General features: G+C 46.5%; 2 protein-coding genes across 2 annotated transcripts in view; one reads left to right on the top strand and one right to left on the bottom strand.

The window, feature by feature from the left end:
- ACACA (acetyl-CoA carboxylase alpha) overlaps positions 1–535 on the bottom strand; it is a 236979-nt gene extending 236444 nt beyond the window's left edge. The window contains exon 1 of the mRNA XM_060081582.1: positions 396–535. The gene's annotated coding sequence lies outside the window, so the exon portion shown is untranslated. The remainder of the gene's footprint in view (positions 1–395) is intronic.
- Positions 536–1508: 973 nt separating this feature from the next.
- Positions 1509–21036, top strand: C18H17orf78 (chromosome 18 C17orf78 homolog). Its single transcript, XM_060082814.1, has 6 exons — positions 1509–1528; positions 9893–10070; positions 16062–16215; positions 17185–17312; positions 17910–18032; positions 20959–21036. The coding sequence occupies exons 1-6, from the start codon at positions 1509–1511 to the stop codon at positions 21034–21036; spliced, it is 681 nt and encodes a 226-aa protein (XP_059938797.1).
- Positions 21037–22630: the final 1594 nt, after the last annotated feature.

Below are 22630 nucleotides of genomic sequence, written 5' to 3'. Positions count from 1 at the left end.
TGGGTCCTCTCCCTTTCCCGAGCGCAGGGTCCCATTAGAGACAGGGGTCTGGAAGGGATCAGACCACGCCGGGGCTGGGGCGGGAGGATGAGGGGACCCGCTCCAGGCAGTCTCACCAGCCCCTTCCTAGAGGCCCTGGGCTGTACGCCTCCCAGTTCCGGGGTCTGAGTTCCCACGCCCGGAGACCCCAGGCCCCTCCAGGTCTCCCCAGGGGGGAACTCGAGGCCCCAGAGCTGCGGGGAGGGCTGGGCTGCCAAGCACCGGGTCCGGACGGGATGGAGCCCGGGCCGCGTGCGGCGGAAGATGGGAGGCGGCCCCTCGCAGCCGCCGCCCCTCCCCGGGGCCCAGCCTCTCCCGGTCCCGGGTCGCAGGCTCCGGGGCGGCCCTCCCCTCACCTCAAGGCGGCGGCGGCGGCGGCGTCCGAGGTCCGGCGGTACCGGAGCCCCTGCGCGGAGGCGGTGCTGGGCGGGAGGAGACGCCGGCAGCTCCGGCGATGGCTGACAGGCGCGCAGCACCAGGCCGGCCCGGCACACGGGGGAGGGGCGGGGCTTCACGGCACCGGCCCCGCCCCGCCCCCGCTCCCACCTCAGCCGGCGAGCCCCGTGAGGTGACTACGTCCGGGGTTACTCGAGGCCGTTCACCTCCGACCCCGCTCCCGGCGGCGGCGCGGTCCGGGTGGCAGCCAGGAGAGGCGCGGGCCGGGAGGGCCCGGCGACAACCAATGGGAGAGCGGCGCGGGGCGGGGCGACGTGAGGCGATGCAGATGGTCCGAGCGCCGCTCTGCCATTCGGGGCCCAGCGGCTAGAGGGCGGGCGGGTCCCGGGTGGCCGTGGGCCCTTTCTCCGGAGGCGGTGTACGGCCGGCCGGGCGCCTCCCCCTCCCGGCAGATGGGGGAATCGGGGACTGGCCCCACTCGCCCCTCCCATCCCTGAGAGACGCGGGGGCCCGCCGGCTCGCTGCGCGGGAACGGAGCCCGGCAGGGATCAGGACTGAGTGGGGCTGGCCGTGTGCGTGAACACCTCACCGCGTTCAATCCCAGCGCCCCGAAGAGGTGGGTATCGCATCCGTGAATTGCCCAGGATCATACAGCGTGGTTTCCAAGTTAGTGCAGGCAAACTAACGCCTATTCTGAGACAACATAACCTGCCTCGCTGGGCTTGCCCGGCCCAAAGGCGTCTGAGGGGCTGGATCCTGAAGCATTGAGCGGCAGCCTCGATGAAGGAAGCTCTGTAAGAAGGGCAGGGTGCCAAAGGACAGGCTCCTGTGCCTGCCCCGAGCCCGGAAAGTGATGGCAGTCAACTCCTGACTTCTCCGAAAGGAGCGTGTCTCCCCACCTCCACGGTGGTTACACCAGGCCTTTGAGAAGAAGCCAACCAGTGTTTCTAGTTTTGCCAGTTATTTTATAGCAAGACTTTCATGGCGGCTGTGTGTTGAAAATTAATAGTAACTGGAAAGAGTCCCAACACATAATACAACTATAGGGCAGGAGAGAAAGAAAATGAGAGAAAATGGCGCTTCAGAAGAATGGGTGAGTTTAACTCCTTCCAACCCTGCCCAGAGTACTTTTCTGATCTTCACGCAAGCTTGTGCTAAAGGTCGAGAGGCACAGAGGATGACCGTTTGGTGCCAGAAGAAGTTCTGTGCCAGCGGGCAAAAAGTGAATAGGGTATAGATACACGACCCGAGGTCAGAAGTTCCCGGGTGGAAGCAGAAGCAGGAGGATGGAAAGGCTGGTCAACAGGGAAAAGTATTCATCCAGGAGCCCTCATCATACCACTAGCTGCTGGCTTCTCCAAGAGTTTACCAACCTACTTTAAAATAACAGAGACTGGAGACAGAAATTTAGAAAGAAAATGTGACCTTTACAGAGAAGTGACCCATGTTTCACAATAACTGTCATTAGGTACCTCTGTCAGTTGAACAAAGAGCCGAAAATCAGGATGTAAAGGTAACTGAGCAAAACCTCAAGGTTTAACAAGATGTTTGACTGGACTGACTCGCGGAAAAAAAAAAAAAAAAGGCCTGGGAAGAGGGAAGCTTTGCCTCTCCCTAATAGTGCTCTATGAGAGACGTGACTCTGTAAAGAACCAGAAATCTTGAGGTTGCCTGTTTTATTTTTCATCTACCCTTCCTAGCTCCTATTACTTATAATAGGTTCTTTCTTAGCGATGTTGCTGTTTATCAGCCTTAGGAGCACTGCAAAACCAGGGAGTGGTGCTCAAAAACCGTCCTTATGGGAAACTTCAGCAAGCCCTTAGGTGGCCTGCTTTTTGACCTCACTGAACTTTTGAAGTAACTGAGCTCTCTAAAGAACTAGCCAAGGGGGGCTTCCCTGGTGGCGCAGTGGTTGAGAGTCCGCCTGCCGATGCAGGGGACACGGGTTCGTGCCCCGGTCCGGGAAGATCCCACATGCCGCGGAGCGGCTGGGCCCGTGAGCCATGGCCGCTGAGCCTGCACGTCCGGAGCCTGTGCTCCGCACCGGGAGAGGCCACAACAGTGAGAGGCCCATGTACTGCAAAAAAAAAAAAAAAAAAAAAAAGAACTAGCCAAGGAAAGGCCTAATGAATGAGCTGCCGTGAAAGAAAATGAAGAATGAGTTAGGATACACCAAGACCACTTACATATAATAATCTAATTATTATCAAACGGTAAGACAACTGGGCAGAGAGCTGTGTCTCTAAGACAGTACACCTGGAATTTCAACACCTAAGTGTTGTGCTGTTTGGTGCCTGCCACAACCTGCCTATCTCTACTACAGGCTCTTTAGAGCTGTTCCGTGGGTACTTGCCACACAAGCTTATGTCTGTAAAAAGTGGAGGAGGAGAGCTAAAGGGTGGAGAGAACGTTACCCAAGACTAACAGGTATAACAGAAGGGAATGAGTGGCACATTTCTAGATGCTGAAACTAGAGGCTGTAATGGGCTGAATTGTGTTCTTAAATTTCTATGTCCGAGTCCCAACCCCCAGCACCTCAGAATGTGAGTATATTTGGAGATAGGCTCTTTCTTTAAAGAGGAAATTGAATTAAAATGAGGTCATTAGGTGGGCCCTAATTCCAAATGACTGGTGTCCTTATAAGAAGAGGAGATTAGGACACACACACACATACAGGGAAGACCATCTGTGAATCACAGTTGATGAGGCACTTACCAGAATGTGGCTGTTTTGCTGGAGAAGATGGCCATCTACAAGCCAAAGAGAGAAGCCTGAGAAGAAACCAACTCTGCTGACACAATCTTGGACTTACAGCCTCTAGAATTGTGAAGAAATAAACTTCTATTGTTTAAGCCATCCAGTCTGTAATACTCTAGTACAGCAGCCCTAGAAAACTAATACAAGTTCCCAAATATCAAATGGCCTTCAGGTTTTGCAAGAAGGTTAGATAAAGTTATCAGGGGTTTTTTCCTAAGCATTCTAGCTACCTTCCAACCTTAAAGATGGTCTCTCAGGACTTCCCTGGTGGTCCAGTGGGTATTCCCAATGCAGAGGGCCCAGGTTCTATCCCTGGTTGGTGAACTAGATCCCACATGCATGCCACAACTAAGAGTCCACATGCCACAACTAAAAGATCCCGCATGCCGCAACTAAGACCTGGCACACCCAAAGTAAATTAATTAATTAATTAATTAAAAAAAAAAAAAAGATGGTCTCTCACCCTACTACAGGGAAAATAAGAAAAGCCTGAGGGCATCCCTGTCTTTAAGATGATCCCAATCTAGTTGGGAAGACAAAACTAAACACCAAAACAGAGTGTCTAGATCTTACTCCTTAAATGATAACCATGTAAGTTTTTTTTTTTTTTTTGCGGTACGCTGGCCTCTCACTGTTGTGGCCTCTCGTGTTGCGGAGCACAGGCTCCGGACACGCAGGCTCAGCGGCCGTGGCTCATGGGCGTAGCTGCTCCGCGGCATGTGGGATCTTCCCGGACCGGGGCACGAACCCGTGTCCCCTGCATCGGTAGGCAGACTCTCAACCACTGCGCCACCAGGGAAGCCCAACCATGTAAGTTTTATAAGAGCCATAGATAGGAGAGAATAAATTCTCAAATCTGAGTAAGCCCAGAAATACATAACAGTATGTGTGTCACTGTCTGGGACATTTTAGCACTTCATTGTCAATTCTACTTTAGTTTACGGTAGTGCTTCTCAAAGTATGTTCCACAGACCACCTTGAAACAGAATCAGTAGGTGCTTGTTAAAAATTGATTCCCAGCCCCACTGTAGACTTTTTTCTAAAGCAGTAATTATTCACCCTGGAGTTAAGAACAACAGTTTAGGACTTATCATTATTGTCCCCCTCTTTGCTACCACATGTCTCTGATAAACAGCAATGTGTCCTATACACCTGTACTTCCTAGACAGGAAAGTCTGTCAGGTCAGGCCAAAGTTGAACCAAGGGAGGAAAGAAAGTGCCTGAATAGAAAATGGACCCATGAAGAGCACCCTGTCCTGGTGGCTATCTGGTCATGGTTCCAAATTCCTTAAGTGGCAATGTCAGTGATGGACCTTTAGGACAGAGGATAGGGGATACACTGGGATGTTATTTCCCACTGGTCCCCAATATAGAACATATACTCTTATCTGGCTTCCAGCTCTTGCCATGCTTACTCTTACCTTTGCTTATGCTGGCAAACTTGTTCTTCCCCCTTCCTAATTTTCTGAATTTTTCTAGTCCTTAGGAGCCCATTTTCTCTAAGAAGACCTCTTTTACATGTCCAGCTCCTACTGATTTATCACTCCTCTGAATTCCTCTGGCAATCTGGTCACCACCACATGGTTCAGCATTAGGCTAAAATTTTTTGTGTCTATGTTGGTTTTAGCTCTCCAGCTGAATTTTAATCTTAAAGGCAGAGAGCACGTCTTATAGTTTGGTACTCCCCCTCCATAGCTAGGTACGGGCTCCATATTCGTACGGGCTTCATTGACCGAAATAAAGGCTGGCTCTGTACCTGAGAGGCCACTCTCCTCCTGATGTCTGCTTGTCCGTCTTCAGGTCATTTCTGGGAGGCAAAACCTCCAGTAGGATACTTAGCTGCTTTACAGATGGACAGACTTCATCAAGAAAGTCAGTGCCTTGAGCAGAATTGAGGCTCCAGTTATGAGATAGAAGAAAAAGAAGACACTAAGTCCTTATCAGAACACTGTTCCTTTGCTCTAGTCAACCGTTCAGGTTTGTCCAGGGTTAAAAGCCCGAGGGAACTTCACACCGTAAGGTCAGAAAATGTCCTCAGGGAGGCCACCTTGTAAGTCTGGTCCTGATGATGAAAGGTAGGATTACACGACGAAGGACAGTGTTCCCAGTGGAGGCTCCCCACGATGTTTTCACATGGACACTTGGGTTTTCACAAGGCATATCAGCTCTCCCTCCCTATTATCCAATCCCAGACACTTCCAGTCCCTATCTGTGCTATCTATAATTGGCAGTCACCAAAGCCTAGCTGCCTCTTGCATGACACCTCCAGCATCTTTTTTTTTAAAAAAAAAAAGCCCTTTCTAAGTCCTATACACTTCATAACTAAATACCTAAAGAAAGTATAAGGGGACCTTTATCTGAAGGCAGGGGAAATAACTTGTTGAGGTCTTGCCCGATCCTGGGATTCTGACATTTCTTTTTTTTTTTTTTTTTGGGGGGGTCGGGGGTACGTGGGCCTCTCACTGTTGTGGCGCTCCTGTTGTGGAGCACAGGCTCCGGACGTGCAGGCTCAGCGGCCATGGCTCACGGGCCGAGCCGCTCCGCGGCATGTGGGATCTTTGAACAGCTTTAAATCTTCTCATCTCTGACCTCACTCTCCTGCAGGCCCGCGAGAGCGCTCCCGGTGAGCTTACTCCCTGCTCCTGCCTCACCTCTTCAGCTTCCCCAGCGTCTCCGTTTCTCCCGTGTCCGACCCAGCTTTCTCCTGCTGCATTTCTCCTGCTACCTCTCCTCCTCCTTTCTCACTTGTCTACCCCAAACAAACACCCTCACTCTCCACTGCTATTATTATATATGAAACACAGTAAATAATAAAATACACTCATAATTTTTGTAGAGCCTTTAAAGGAAAACTGAGCCATTGCTCAACTTCCTTTTGTCCTTTTCATCCCTTCAGTCTTAAAGTTTCCCTGCATCATAACTTGTACCGGAAGATTTCAGTGTCTTTTTTGTTTTTTTAAAACAGGCTTTTATATTATTTATTATTTATTTTTGACTGTGCATCATGGGGGATCTTAGCTCCCCAACCAGGGATCGCAGAGTCTTAACTACTGGACCGCCAAGGAAGTCCCCATCCTGGCTTTTTATTTTTATTATTTTAAAACATAAATTTATGTATTCATTTGTTTTTATTCCTGGCTGCATTGGGTCTTCGTTTCTGTGCACGGGCTCCCTCCAGTTGTGGCGAGTGGTGGCCACTCCTCGCCACGGTGCACGGGTCTCTCACCACGGTGGCCTCTCCCGCTGCAGAGCACAGGTTCCAGGCGTGTGGGCCTCAGCAGTTGTGGCATGTGGGCTCAGTAGTTGTGGCTCGCAGCCTCAGTACTTGTGGCCCACGGGCTTAGCTGCTCCGTGGCATGTGGGATCCTCCCGGACGAGGGCTCGAACCCATGTCCCCCGCATTGGAAGACGGACTCTTAATCACTGCTCCACCAGGGAAGCCCCATCCCTGTCTTTTTACATCTCACCTCTGGTTAACATACTAGACCAGCAAGTAGAACGAGCAACACAAGTCTTGTTTATCAGTGCAACTACTGCGCTGATGTGCCCAAATTTCTTAATGAAAATGAAAAGGAAGAAAGAGGATAAAGGAAACCAAAAATGAATGAAAATAAAATGTAGTTTAAATCAATGAATGAGATGGCCGTATCAATTGACTAGCATAGTTCTGGGAGTGAATACAGGCAAGCAGACCCGAGAAGAACTGGTTCTTGGTATTGGCAATCTTAGCCAACAGAGCAGCAGGGACACAGCCTTCTCTGTGTTCTGCACTGTAAAGAGCTGAGTTCTTTTTTTTTTTTTTTTTTTTTGCTGTACGCGGGCCTCTCACTGCTGTGGCCTCTCCCGTTGCGGAGCACAGGCTCCGGACACACAGGCCCCGCGGCCATGGCTCGCGGGCCCAGCCGCTCCGCGGCATGTGGGATCCTCCGGGATCGGGGCACGAACCCATGTCCCCTGCATCGGCAGGCGGACTCTCAACCACTGCGCCACCAGGGAGGCCCAAGAGCTGAGTTCTTTAATCAAGTAAACCAGGCTTTAAATCCTGACTCTGTCACTAATTAGCTCCATGACTTTGAGCAAATGACCCCCTTTCTGAACCTCAGTTTCCATGTCTATAAAACTGAGGTAGAACACATACCTTGTAAGGTTGTGTTTTGGATTAAATGTTATAACCAAAATGTAAAGTTTCTAATACAAAACTTGGAACATAGTAGGCATGCTGGAAATATTACTTCCCCCTTTCTCTCTGGGCCCCTCTCCATTTCCACTAGTGTTCAGTACAAGAACAAAATATCCTATGGACGCTCAATGAATTCAGGAATGATTACGTTATTAAATTCACTACCCCGCCTCACCCCAGGCCAGTATTCCCAGGGTAATAGAGCATGTGATCAGGGACCTAGGGTTAATCTGAACCCTTTACCCTTACTTGTAGGGAGCAAGTAAACAGGAGAACTGGCTGTGGCTGAAGCATCAATCAAAGGGTTGGCACTGTGAGGGTATGCCTGGCCCTGCTAGGTCCCACGGTTGTACCACACTGAAAAGGCAATTTGGCCCCTTTGGGACAACAGGAACTTTCATATACTGCAGATGGGAGAGTAAATGGGGACAACATCTTAGAAAACAGGTTGGCATTAATCAGTGAGGCTGAACCCTGCATATGTTGTAACCCAGTGTCCATTTCTGGATTTATACTCTGGAGAAACTTTCAAATGTGCTCCCAGGAACACTGTTCCTTATGGCCCCAAACTGGAAGCAACCCAGTGTCTCTCAGCAGTAGAATAGATAAATAAGTTATGGTACATTCATACAGTGAAATATTATAAAGCAATGAGAATGAACACGTTACTGGTACACGAAACAATATGGATGAGTTTTACAGACATAATGTTGAGCAAAGAAAGTCAGACACAAAAGAGTGTGTTTCCTGTTATACATTAGTTCAAAAATAGGCAAAACTCATCTGTGGTGGTAAAAAATCTGGATAATGGTTACTCCTGATGGTGGGTAGTGACTGGGAGACAACATAAAGAGAGGTGTATTCACTTTGTGTTATACATAATAAAAAGTTTATTTTAAAATACATAGGGTATGATCTATCCATTTATATAAGTGCAAGAGCAGGTAAAAAAATTTTTAAAGTATTTTTAGTGATACATATGTAGATAGTTCACTATTTTTATAAATTTATTTATTTATTTATTTATTTATTTATTTTTTGGCTGCGTTGGGTCTTCATTGCTGCATGTGGGCTTTCTCTAGTTGTGGCGAGCGGGGGCTACTCTTCGTTGCGCTACGTGGGCTTCTCGTTGCGGTGGCTTCTCTTGTTGTGGAGCACGGGCTCTAGGAACGCGGGCTTCAGTAGTTGTGGTGCATGGGCTCAGTAATTGTGGCTCGCGGGGTCTAGAGTAGTTGTGGCGCACGGGCTTAGTTGCTCCGCAGCCAGGGCTCGAACCTGAGTCCCCTGCATTGGCAGACGGATTCTTAACCACTGCACCATGAGGGAAGCCCCGACAGTTCACTATTTTTAAAAAGCATGGGAGGGCCTCCCTGGTGGCGCAGTGGTTAAGAGTCCGCCTGCCGATGCAGGGGATACGGGTTCGTGCCCCGGTCTGGGAGGATCCCATATGCCGCGGAGCGGCTGGGCCCGTGAGCCATGGCCGCTGGGCCTGCGCATCCGGAGCCTGTGCTCCGCAACGGGAGAGGCCACAACAGTGAGAGGCCCGCATACCGCAAAAAAAAAAAAAAAAAAAAAAAAGCATGGGAAAATAATGACTGGGAGAAGGGAAAGGAGTGTGACCAGAGGGATAGACATACAAGGAGCTTCTTAGCTACAGGCAATGTTCAATTTCTTACTTTGGGTGATGATTATATAATGTTCACATTATTATTATTATTAAAAATATGCTTATGTTCTATATACTCTTCTATATGCATGCTATATTCCACAATAAAAGAATTTAAAATAAACCCAAACAAATAAAAAACATACACCCTTAAAAAACAGAGTAGCAGGGCCTCCCTGGTGGCGCAGTGGTTGAGAGTCCGCCTGCCAATGCAGGGGATACGGGTTCGTGCCCCGGTCTGGGAGGATCCCATATGCCGCGGAGCGGCTGGGCCCGTGAGCCATGGCCGCTGGGCCTGCGCATCCGGAGCCTGTGCTCCGCAACGGGAGAGGCCACAACAGTGAGAGGCCCACATACCGCAAAAAGAAAAAAAAAAAAAAAAAAAACAGAGTAGCAGAGTGTGGCATTGAGATGATAATTTTAGAGCTGGAAGAGGCCTCGGAAACCATCCTGTCCAACCATTTCATTAAAGGAACTGAAACAGAGGCCAGAGAAGGTAAGTGACTTCCTCAAAGTGATTCAGTCAATTACAGAGCTAAGTACTCCTCCCACAGACCCACCCTGTTTCCTACTATCTTCCAGAGTTACATCTCTCACCTGCACACAACATAAAACTCACCTATGTTATAGCTTTTTTTCCTCCTAAATTTGAAATTTTTGTTGTGGGGAAATGAGATCAGGAGAGAAATCCTCTCCTCCACAGATACTGCAAACACTTAGAAAACCAGTCAAAATGTCTGTAATAGGAAAGAAAAAAATGTCTAGTAGCAGAGAAACAGTTCTGGGTCTGTTTTTCCTACTACTGGATATTTTGACTCGTTAATGAAGCTCTCCCACTTCTCTGTACCCCACAGTATGGCTGCTCCAACCTGCAGGCTGACTTTTGGGAAGGGTCTGAGAGCCGGTAAAAGAAAACTTTTCTGCTTCATTTTGTACGAGCACGAGGTCTCTTTGGGGAAGCGTGAGCTCTTCTGCCACCTTGTGACAGAGAATGAGAACAGCCCTCAGAGCCTTTCCTACCCCTGCTCCAAGGTAGCAGCACTGTAACGGGGACTAACCTACAGAAAATTTCAGACAGAGTGACAGCAGGGGAAAGTGTCTGACACCATAAGGGAGCAGAGAACAATGCAATCATGTTAAGGAAATAGTGAGCAAGAACCATGAAGCCCAGGAAAGGCAGTGGAGCCCCTTTATTCTCTGCCCACCAGCCCTGCTAGGAGAATCAGGCAACTGAAACAGTGCTGGTCTGCACCAATCAAGATCTGAGGCACTGATGTTCCCTCTACTCGGCTGGCTTCACTTCTATCCTCCGTTCCATAGCCAAATGTCTTTCAAAGATGATCTACACTTCTTCACCTCCAATTCCCTCTCAGCCGCCTCCTACTTCCACCATGCCGCTGGAACTGCTCTTACAGAATTGTCAAATCCAGTGGACAGTTTGTCCAGTGGACAAATCCATTCCTTCCTTGAAATACCCTCCTTTCTTGGCTTCTAGAACATCCACTCTCCTGGTTTTCTTAGCTCAGATGCCACCTCCTGAGAGAAGTCTTCCCTGACCACCCTACTTAAAGTGGCCTCTGGGAATTCCCTGGTAGGTCAGTGGTTAGTCCGCGCTTTCACTGCCGAGGGCCCGGGTTCAATCCCTGGTTGGGGAACTAAGATCCTGCAAACTGCCAAAATAATAATAATAATAATAATAATAATAATAATAATAAAGTGGCCTCTGTCATTCCTCCTTCACCTCATCACCCTGTTTGTTGATTCATGATGATTGTCACAATCTTTAATTATCTTGTATGTGTATTTGTATATTATTTATTGTTAGCCCTCTGCCCTATTTTATTTTCAACCATGTTTATTGTCTGCTTCCCATTGTTTCACATGAACTCACACTTGGCCTTGATCACTGCTAGAATAGTGTCTGGCACACAGTAGGTGCATAATAAAGACTTATGGAAGGAAGGAATGAAAGGCACTGTGGCTGCATGCTCAGCAGTTCCTCCCCTCCGTCCACGTTTCAGGAAACATGTCCTTCAGTGACACCTCTGTCCTTTCTGTTTTCCCAAGATTTCCCTTCATGCTCAATTTAGCCAGATTTCAACCTGAATTAAAATGTCAGGAAACAGGGTAGTATTTAAATTATGCTTTGACTCAGACCTCATGAAATCCCTTATGGAAAGTCCCTTGAATCAAGCTCCCTTTACATCATTATCAGAGCGTCAGCCTCTAGAACCTTCTTACCCACAATCAGATCTATCATGGCTCCAATGGAGTACGTACATTCACGGTGGGTAAAGAGACTTCAGAAGGTCTGAGTAGACCCTCGTTATTGCTATGATCCCCCTAGCTATGCTATCACAAAGTCCACAATTTTAGAAAAATCTAAAGGATACAATTTTAGAAAAATCTTCTACAACAGTTATCTGTGTAGGAAAGCCTTCCCAAACTGCAGGCAGTACTACTCACCTAGTGTACAGTGTACTTAGCTCTTCCTCACAACCTCTCAGCCCAGCAGTCATAGGAATGTGGTCCACCTACACTCACTTCACTATTCGGGAGTGTGAAAATGTGCAAAACTAGACAGGTATGTCTGTACTAAGGTAAGTTTATGTGTATAACTGTGAAAGAATTCTAGAGATCACTGGGTTGAAATGCTCCATTTACAGAGGGGAAAATTGCGATCCATAAAAGTCAAGAAATTTTTCTCACTGTCACACCTAACCATACGGGCTGAACTGGAACCCAGTTCTGTTGATTCCTAGTCCAGTGCCCTCGCCAGTGTAACTCACTGACTCACTCAGTCCTAGTTTCCTGCTCTATTCTAGAAATCACTTTCCTTAATAGAAATCTCTCCATCTCTTTATGTCGGTGTGTGAATAGCCGTGCCTGTGTCAGTGAGCATGTATGCGAATGTCTACGTGTCTCTCTGCGAGTTTTGTAAAGCATATCACTGGGTGTTTATGCCCTTTCTCCCGGGGAAAGCTCTAGGTAATTACAGCTCCTTATGTCGGCACCAGCGGTGAAGTCAGGTGAAGATCTTCTGAATCGATCATTAACAAACAAACTTGGTCCTCTCTCCCGTCAGGAAATGTGGCAGAATAATTAGGGTGGAACCAGACTCTCCCAGGGTCAAACTCGGTTCCAGGCAGTGAAAGAATTTAGAGACGAGGCTATAAGTGGCTGTGACAGACCAGCAGCATACTGTCTCTGCAAAAAGAATGTGCCCAAGCTAACATGGATACCATCTTGGTTTTCAGCCTAATCATTACATCCTATGATGCTAACAAGAAAGGTAAGTACTTCTCTAGCCTAGTATTCTGGGAAGTCCAAAGAGAAGCCTAGAAAGTGTTTGGGGGTCTATTCCGCCAGATAGAGATACAGCTAATACTTAGCAGATGATGCGTTCTCCATGTTATTCAACCCAGAGAGATAGCTGTTTCATGGTGAGAAGTCTTCAGAGAGTGTGATGCATTCTTCCATTTTGTTCATGTAACTAACATTAAAATTCCCTTCACTGTTAGATGCCTTTCTTCCTGGAAAGTACGGTCAGGGTTACAGTATTGTCATCACCTAAGACTCCTAAATTCATAACCCCTCATAAGATGTTGTCTTCCTTTTTAAAGGCATTACGTCCAAATAGGTGGGGATGCTCTTGGGTGGGAAGAGCTGAGAAAGGGTAGTGTGAGGGTGGAAAGGCACCGCTTGCTGCTCTATTTTTTTTTTTTTTTTTTTTTTGCGGTACGCAGGCCTCTCACTGTTGTGGCCTCTCCCATTGCGGAGCACAGGCTCCGGACGCGCAGGCTCAGCGGCCATGGCTCACGGGCCCAGCCGCTCCGCGGCATGTGGGATCTTCCCGGACCCGGGCACGAACCCGCGTCCCCTGCATCGGCAGGCGGACTCTCAACCACTGCGCCACCAGGGAAGCCCTATGTAAATTTTTAAAATGTCACTTTAGTGCATGGATTAGGCTCTTTGGAATTTGATTAGTATGAACTGATTCCTATGGTCTGTTTACCCCATGAGAAACTGTGGGATACAAGAGAAATAACATCAAACAAGTGTTTATTTCCCCAATGCTCAGTTTCCATAGCTACAAATGAGAGATTTGACAAGATGATCTAATTTCTAGATATGTAAGCCCAACAGCAATATGTAAGGCCTCTCAAATAGCCCTTTCAACCTGCAAGTATTATTACAGAATAATCTCTAAAGGAGATTTCCACTTAAATATAATGTACCTAATGTTCCCTATTTAAAATGAATTATTTTGTAATAAAGCATCATCTCCTAAGTTATCCATTTCATAACTTTGCATTTTTTGTAGATCTCCTTAAAGTGGGGGAATTCTTGCTCAAATATTCTTAGCCAAAGAAAAGCTAATATTGCAATTCCATCAGCACTGGGAATAGACTGCTTGTATTTACAAACTTGCTCCACCTTAATACTCAGTTACCTAGCAGATGAGACCTAAGAGATGAGCTGCCAACAGGGATGGACATTAATTTAGAAGCTGGGCAGAACTCGAACGACACTGACGGATGAAAAGCCTATTAACTAGATTTTGAAACAGTGGCTCCCAGGAGGTGGGAAGACATGCCACACTGAAATCCCATTATCCCTGTGGCTACAGGGCACAGATCTTCTATGCAGAGACAGGATCTCTAGGTTTTGCCTCCTCTTTCAATCATAATATCACTCAGTTTGCAAAGTGTTTTTCACACCTGCTTTCTCATTTTTGTTTCCGATCTTCACATCACTCCTGTGAAATAGGTAGACCAAGAATTATTTTATTATAACCATCCTGCAGATAAGGAAACCAAAACTCAGAGAACTTATATGTTACTTTTCCAAAGTGTGATTTATTTATCTTCATCTCACCTGACCCAGAAACACACATGCTGTCACTTCGGAGAACTGATGGGCACTATGCTGAAAAAAATTCCACATGATTCTCTTGTTTTTCCTTTTGAGCCTGCTGGCTCTTTGTCTCTGCTTATCTTTGCCAACACTGTCTTCCTGATTAAACAAATCAAGGACTACTTCCCCTATAATTTGTGTACAGTACCTGGTACTGTGCCCGCTGGCCTCTGAAGTAAAGAACTGTCATTTTCACACGGACTTAAGACCTGGGAGAATAATTCAGAAAAGTCAAGTAGGACGTACAGATCTCAATTTAATAAGCAATGACAGGAGGCCATTAAAAATAGAATAGGGGGCCTCCCTGGTGGCGCAAGTGGTTGAGAGTCCGCCTGCCGATGCAGGGGATATGGGTTCGTGCCCCGGTCTGGGAGGATCCCATATGCCGCGGAGCGGCTGGGCCCGTGAGCCATGGCCGCTGAGCCTGCGCGTCCGGAGCCTGCGCGTCCGGAGCCTGTGCTCCGCAACGGGGGAGGCCACAACAGTGAGAGGCCCGCATACCGCAAAAAAAAAAAAAAAAAAAAAAAAATAGAATAGGAACCACTGTCGGAACTGGATTAGATCAATTTCGGAGGCACGTGAAGGTGGTTCCAGACCTCAGCCAGCATCCATCCGCACCCCATCTTTTCCACAGCTGTTTGAGTCACCATCATCTCTCATTTGGATTCTGCGAGAGCCTCCTAACAGGTTTAGGGGGGTGCTTCTCCGGCTTCTCCCAGCCCCCCCCCCCCACAGTGTGTTTCCAACTCAGCAGCCCACTGATCCTTTAAAATCAAAGCCATCCGGTCACTTCTCTGCGCAAAAACTTGCAACGGATCCCCACTTGAAGCAGAACAAAGACCAAAGTCGTCAAACTGGCCTACAAGGCCCTAAGTGATATGGACCCATTTCCTTCAGAGACTCCCTCATCTCCTATGACTGTCGCCTTGCTCACTCCACTGCAGTCTCTCTGGCCTCTGTGCTCTTCCTCTAAAACTAAAACATGCCAGACACACTCTGCCCCAGGGCTTTTACACTAACTGTTGCCTCTGCCTAGTTCCCCAGCATCTGCTTTGGCTAATCCCCTCACCTCCTTCAAGTCTCAGCTCAATTCTCATCTTCTCAATGAAACCAGCCTATCCTGTAGGTCGCCCAACCACTGCCCACCCGCACCCCTCAGACTTCCCCCTTACCTTTCTGTACTTTGTTTCTTTTCGTAGCACTTATCCCCTTCTAACAAACCATAAAACTTACTGTACTTATTGTCTGCTTCCCCCCGTCCCCCCTCAGCCCTCCTTCCCCCTTGCTTGTTCCCATGGTAGAATGTACCCAGCTGATATATCCGAAGTACGGAAGCAGTCCCTGGCACATGCTAGATATTCATTTTTAAATATTTGCTGAAAGAATGAAATTGAGGGGTACATGAAGCTGGGAGGTCTCCCCTTCTTCCAGCTCCCCCTTTCCCCAAACCTCTCTCAAAGTCGTTGACTTAGACTCCACTAGACAGTGGAGTGACACTGCCGCAGTCATTAAGGCAAATTATGCTACTTCATGTTCTTCCTTGGACTTTGGAGCCATCTTTTTTTTTTTTTTTTTTTTTGCGGCACGCAGGCCTCTCACTGTTGTGGCCTCTCCCGTTGCGGAGCACAGGCTCTGAATGAGCAGGCTCAGCGGCCATGGCTCACGGGCCCAGCCGCTCCGCGGCATGTGGGATCTTCCCGGACCGGGGCACGAACCCGTGTCCCCTTCATCGGCAGGCGGACTCTCAACCACTGCGCCACCAGGGAAGCCCTGGAGCCATCTTTTTTAAAGAAGGAGGCTTTCAGTGGTGCTACACCCTCCATCCTTATCATCATTATGCCCTTACGAGAATGGCCATACTCCTTCACTCTGAACCTACCTTAGTCAAAGGCGCCATGGGAATTTAATCCGTATCTTATTAGTATCTCTATCCTCATTTAGACTTTGGCATTATTAAGGCCCACACTTTAAACCCATGGACAGATCGATGGGGCCACGGTTAGAAGTTTATATCAGCTGGGTAGAGCTAGGGTTTTGTCAGGTAAAATCAAAGGCAGGATAAAGTTTTCTCAGTTGGCCTTTCATTGTTTCTTTCTTGTTTTATAGCTTTTTTTTTTACCAGGGATCTCCCAGTGTAAGGTCTATCCAGTGATGGGGGCTTCATCAGAGACTTTTCCCACCACTACCACCTTCGTAACTCCTGGGAAAAACGGAGAGAAAACTACAAGGATTGATGATTTTTCTAGTCCTCTGAAACAAGGTACAGAATAAGTAGAGGTGAGACAAGAACGGAAAGAAAAAGAAACATTTTCAGTCCCAACACCTGCCTGGATCTCCTAGAATTTTCCTGGAGGTTGAGAAGTTACACACAGTTTGCATTAGAAAATCACTCCATTTCTTATGGAAAAAAAAATCAGCTTCTCTATAAAGAAGGTCCCAGAAATGTCTGTAGCTTGACACTATTAATAATCCTTCACCTCCACACAAGTGAGTTCACCTTGTAGCCAGATTTGGGGACAGCATAAAGGGTACTGGTGTGGTGGGTAATTCCAGCCATTGTGTGAATAGAGAGGCGACATTTAAACTCTAAGCACTCGTTACAGTGATGACAACAACCAAGAAGCATGTTTTCATCTGCGTTGCTTTTACAAAGAGCCCTCCCTAAATTGGCCAGAACTCAAATTCTGTAAGATTTCAGTTTGGGTTACATCCCAGTTCCAACAGCAGAAACGTAAGTATGAGATTAGTAATAACAAGATGCACATGAGCCATTTGTCCCCAAATTTGGCTTATGACCCCAAAACAATGGCAATTTACCTCTGTCCCTCACATGCCCCACTAAATTGAGAAGAGCATAGGAAAGGTGATTTGCTAGTCCCATACAGTATGTGTGTCGAGGCACAAGGACAGAGACCCTGAGAGGGCTGCTGGTGACAGACTCCCTTGCGTAACTTTTCTTTCCATGAAAGCAGTGCAAGAATCAATCCTACTTGATCATGGCCAAATCCTAGTAAAGGTGACTCTGGGAAGAGACTGCAAAGGAGGTTAGAGCAGAGTCCATGATGTCTACCCCACTCCTGACTCTGAACTGGAAATTCAGCCCTTGTCTCTGAATCAGGCTGGGCCCCTATTCGTCTTGTGAGCCAGGAGACCTTCGAGTCAAAAGGTCAATCTCTTCCTTCTCTCAAGTTCTCTTTCCTCCCTTTTCTATTCCTCTCTCTCCTGTTAGACACAGCTGAGGACCTAGAGAAGAGGCAGAAATGGAGCATCGTGGTCAAATTTCTGATTGCAGTCATCACCTTGTTGTTCAGTGGAGTTGCCATTATAGTGTTCGTCATTTTTGAAGTCCCATGCCCTGTAAGTTTGCTGATGTACTGGGTCCTTGGGCTTGATCTATAAAGACCTCCTTCTGTTCCAGAGGCAGGCTGGCATCATGAGGAAAGCACAGACTTTGGAGTTCGGACACACCTGCCACTCTACACTCACTAGCTGAGTGGCTTTGAGAAAGTTGTTTGCTTTCTCCAACTGCAGCGGCCTCATCTTTAAAATGGGACTAATGACATTTGCCTCTCATGGTGGTGATGAAGTTTAATGGAGATTCTGTGGCAAAGGCTCCTGGCACGTAGAGGTGCTTGCTAAATGCAAGTTCCTTTCCTCTGCTGTACTTGTACATTCTCTAGGGAGGATAGAGCCAATAGGAATGTGTATTTTCTTTTTCCTTAGAAGAGATGACTTTCAGTAATTCCCTCGTGGTCCAGTGCTTAGGACTCCATGCTTTCGCTGCCAGGCCCGGGTTCGATCCCTGGCTGGGGAACTAAGATCCCATAAGCCGTGTGGCACAGCCAAAAAAAACAAGAGAGATGATTTTTTTTAAATGGCCTGATGTGAGGTTTGGAAGATAATCAGATGCACAGCAGCCACCTGAAGTTAATACCAGTCATTTTCTCCCTTCAGAGTCAATGCCTAGGAGCCAGAGAGCTATGCCAATGCCAGAGGTTGTGGAGAAGGCAAAGAAAGGAAGGCCGGCAACCTGGTGTAGCTGAATCCCACACTGACTCTCAGCCCAAAAAGGAAAGTGTTCTCTGTATGGCTATTGTCATTTGCCTAGAGAAAATGGGGTTAATATATAAATCCTGGGAGACAGGAAGCTGCTTTAATTATGCAGCAAATGTGGGTAATTCTTTTATGTGTCAGGAAATGGGCAGGTATTTGTACTACTGTTTTCTTAACATCTGCAGGGTCATAATACAATAGGGTACTTATTGAAAATAGCTATTTCTGGGCATCAGATATAATAAAGCCGAATGGCTAGAGTGGGACCAGGAATCTTATTTTTAAGATTTTTTTTCACTGGACCACCAGAGAAGTCCCCCCCCCCTTTTTTTTTTTAGATTTTTAACAAGCTCCCTAAGTAGAGGTGGTTTTACTGTGAAATTAATGAAGCTTAAACTCAGGACCCATGGGACCTGCACAAAGGCTTTGTATCCAATTTTGTATTTTTAAAATATGTATTCTTTTTCTTTAAAAAGGGTCCCTGAAATTGTAAGAGCTTCAGAGCCCACAACCTACGTCTCCATCCCTGCCCCTGGGCAACTCTGACATACAACACAGTTCAGGAACCACAACACTTGAACACAGCCTAAATACTTGACAAAGTACCTTCTTTCTTCCCTGCCCTGGGGTTTCCTGGCAGGATTATAAATCCATATTGCACTTCAGTGTGTAAGTCAGACACCACACCACCGGCTCAGCATGGCTGCTTTAAATAGTTTTCCCACCAGGAATGGACGCAGCCTTTGACTACAAGAAAGTGATGGGTGCCTTCTCAACATCTAAAAACCCACTGAAGCAAAGTGATGAGGTCTCCAATACTTTTTTTTTTTTTTTTTTTTTTTTTTTTTTTTTTTTTTTTTTTTGCGGTATGCGGGCCTCTCACTGTTGTGGCCTCCCCCGTTGCGGAGCACAGGCTCCGGACGCGCAGGCTCCGGACGCGCAGGCTCAGCGGCCATGGCTCACGGGCCCAGCCGCTCCGCGGCATATGGGATCCTCCCAGACCGGGGCACGAACCTGTATCCCCTGCATCGGCAGGCGGACTCTCAACCACTTGCGCCACCAGGGAGGCCCTCCAATACTTTTTTAAATTAAAGAAGGTGGCCACTTTTGTAGAATTACAGCACCGAGAATGGGTCTCAAAGATTATATAGTCCAGGATGGGACACACTCTTCAGTTCCATGTCAACTGCACATATCAATAATCAAGCAGAGGACTTCCCTGGTGGCGCAGTGGTTAATAATCCGCCTGCCAATGGAGGGTACATGGGTTCAATCCCTGGTCTTGGAAGATCCCACATGCCGCGGAGCAACTAAGCCTGTGCGCCACAACTACTGAGCCCGCGCTCTAGAGCCCGTGAGCCACAACTACTGAGCCCGTGTGCTGCAACTCCTGAAGCCTACGCACCTAGAGCCATGCTCCACAACAAGAGAAGCCACCACAATGAGAAGCCCGCACACCACAACTAAGAGTAGCCCCCATTCACCGCAACTAGAGAGAGCCCGTGTGCAGCAACGAAGACCCAATGCAGCCAAATAATAATAATGATAATAATAATCAAGCAGAGTGCAACTAGAAGATGAATACATTCCAGAGGTCTAATGCACAGCATAGAGATTATAGTCACCATATTGTATACTTCAAAACTGCTAAGAGACTAGATCTTATACATTCTCACCACAAAAAAGCAATGATAATTATGTGCCGTGATGGGATGTTAGCTAAAGCTACCGTGGTAGTCACACTGCAATTTATAAATACATCAAATCAACACGCTGGACACCTTAAACTTACACAATGTTATATGAAAATTAAATCTCAATTTAAAAAAATCAAGCATGGCACTCTTTCCACCCAGGCATGGCATCAATCTTTTTTATCACAGTGCTTTAGGTATCCAATGCCAACTTATTTGTCATCTCTGGTCTAGGTTAATATGTTCTATAATCCTGTTTCTGCTAACGTTAGATGATGAGCCCATGTAAATTAGTATAATTCTATAATTTAGTGTATTTTTAGTTCTTTAATCCAATCAACATTATCATTTCTACCGAACATTGAAAGAAATAGGCCTGAAGGGGACTGAAAAGACTAGTCCAGAATTAGAAGAAGCCACGTAACAGCAACTCTGATTGAATTTCTCCCATGAACAAAATAAGCTACTAAATGATAAAGGAATTAATTTTTAAAAAGAAATTTTATATACACTGCCTCATTTGAGCCTCATAAAAATCCTGGGAAGTAGCTAGGGCAGGTATCTACATCTTACTGATACTTAAACTAAGCCTTAGAAAGGTTATTGACTTTCCCATGATCACACACCTAGTGGAAACAGAACTATAATTCAGGTCTTTTAATTCCTATACTGGATTTATTGGCTTATTCATCTCTTCCACAAAATTTTACTGAAAGCCTTCTATGTGCCAAGTTCCCTGCCTTCAAGAGGCTTAGAGTCTATGTTCATAACAGTTAAGCTTTTAGAAAGTACATACAAAATCAGATGGGGCACGGTATAATGAGAGTAGAATGGGATGAGTAAAAAATATTTGGTCCACATTGACCCAGACCTTTGCCCCTTCTCAAACAGAGTGAGATTGTTTGGGCCTGATTCCAGGAATGAAGTAGAATCCCTGTGCATCTGGGATCCAAAGTAGCTGCACATCCAGGGCCTTGTCCATTCAAAGCAAATCGGTCAAACAAGGGATGGCTGGGCTGTTCACTAGGAGGTTGTTGGTTCCAACAAACTGTAGGTTCTCATACATAAGTGCACTTTGCTGATACTTTTTCAGTGTAAAGCACAATAACTTTTCCTAGAATTGATGGGTAACAAAGGCGAAATGATGTGAACTTGGAGTTACACGGGGTTTTGTACTAAGCTATCTCTTTGTTGGTACATTAAGAAATACCCATTTGCATCCTTCTTTATCTTTCACATTTCCTTTCAGTCTCTAGGTTGGACAAGATGCTCCCAAACCATCAAGCCCCAAGAAAGCTGCAGAGATCACTGTGGTCCACGAGACACACTTCTGAAAAGGTCTGCTCAGCCGCACACACTGAATGAAAGATACTACAGTGTCTTCTCCCTACTGTTCATCAGTATGGGCAGATTCTTGCCAGTCTTACCCTCGTATCTTCAGCAGGGACATTACGACCAGACAGTAATGCCAGGCCAATGAGGGGGAAGCCTGGGCTCCAGAGTTACTCTCATGCCTTTGCTACTGACTTAGCCACAAGCCTCTGAAATTCACTTGCTAATCCCACAAAAAATGGATATTTTTTCACCCCATCAAATGAAAACAAAAGGTCTTCCCTCTAAGCACTATGAATGGACCCATTACTCTCTTTGACAAAAGGTTTAAACACAGCCTCCAAGGAACTGAGCAAGGCAGCCCTTGGTGTGGCACACTCACCAAATCCTTGATTGTCCTCTCTGCTGACCTCACACGCACTGGCTCTCAGCCAGCTGAGAGTGGGGCTCCTGTTTTCCCAGGCTGGCATTCATAGGGCTTTATGACGTAGCCTCTGCCACTACATGCAGCTCTCCACACACTGGGGAAGGGAACATGACCCTAAGCGTTCCAAAAGTCCTCCTCGTGATTCATCCCCAAAGCACTTAGGGACTGCGTACAAATAGGATCCAGACTGGGAATTCCCTGGTGGTCTAGTAGTTAGGACTCGGCACTTTCACTGTTGTGGCCTGGGTTCAATCCCTGGTCGGGGAACTGAGATCCTGCAAGCTGTGCAGCGCAGCCAAGAGAAAAACAAACAAACAAACCATAGCAAATAGGATCCAGACAAGGTCTGCTGATAATCTAGAATTCCTAAAGTTGGTCTGACATTATACCTTACCATCACAGTGAGATGCAGACATTCTGAACAAGGATTCCAGAGCAACATGATTATGTGCTCTTTCTCACAGAGGCATGGCTATAAGTCAAGTCTGACTTACTTAAATAAGAGTTTGGTGAGAAAGTGAAACAGCTGGTTTTTATTTTAATACTCAATGTAATATTTTATTGTATTTCTTAGCTGTGGTTTCTTCCTTTCCCTTACCTCAGCTAAGAGATAGTTTAAGAAAGGTTCAGTTTATAGAATTTATTATGAAATTAGATTTTCATTTATACATTGTAATTTTTCATAAAACTCAAAACTATGGATTACAATGCATATGACTTTTGACAAGGAAACGAGACATCTACAATCTATTTTGTGTATCAAAGAATATTCTACTTGTTTTACCATTATAAATTGTCTTACTTGCGAAATTTTCTAAACATGTTAAGTAAAAAACTGTCAACTAATACATCAATACTTTCAATGTTAAGCTACTTGAGTATTACCTAACAGTGAATTTTTGCAACAACTTATTTTTAAAAAATTATTGATTTATTTATTTATATTTTATTTTTGGCTGCATTGGGTCTTCATTGCGGTGCACAGGCTTCTCACCATGGTGGCTTCTCTTGTTGCAGAGCATGGGCTCTAGGCACGTGGGCTCAGTAGTTGTGGCTCGTGGGCTCTAGAGCACAGGCTCGGTAGCTGTGGCGCACGGGCTTAGTTGCTCAACAGCATGTGGGATCTTTCCAGACCAGGGCTTGAACCCATGTTTCCTGCATTGGCAGGC

This window comes from Mesoplodon densirostris, chromosome 18 (genome assembly GCF_025265405.1).
Source record: "Mesoplodon densirostris isolate mMesDen1 chromosome 18, mMesDen1 primary haplotype, whole genome shotgun sequence".
Classification (NCBI taxonomy): Eukaryota; Metazoa; Chordata; class Mammalia; order Artiodactyla; family Ziphiidae; genus Mesoplodon; species Mesoplodon densirostris.
This window is presented reverse-complemented; position numbering and strand designations above follow the sequence as displayed.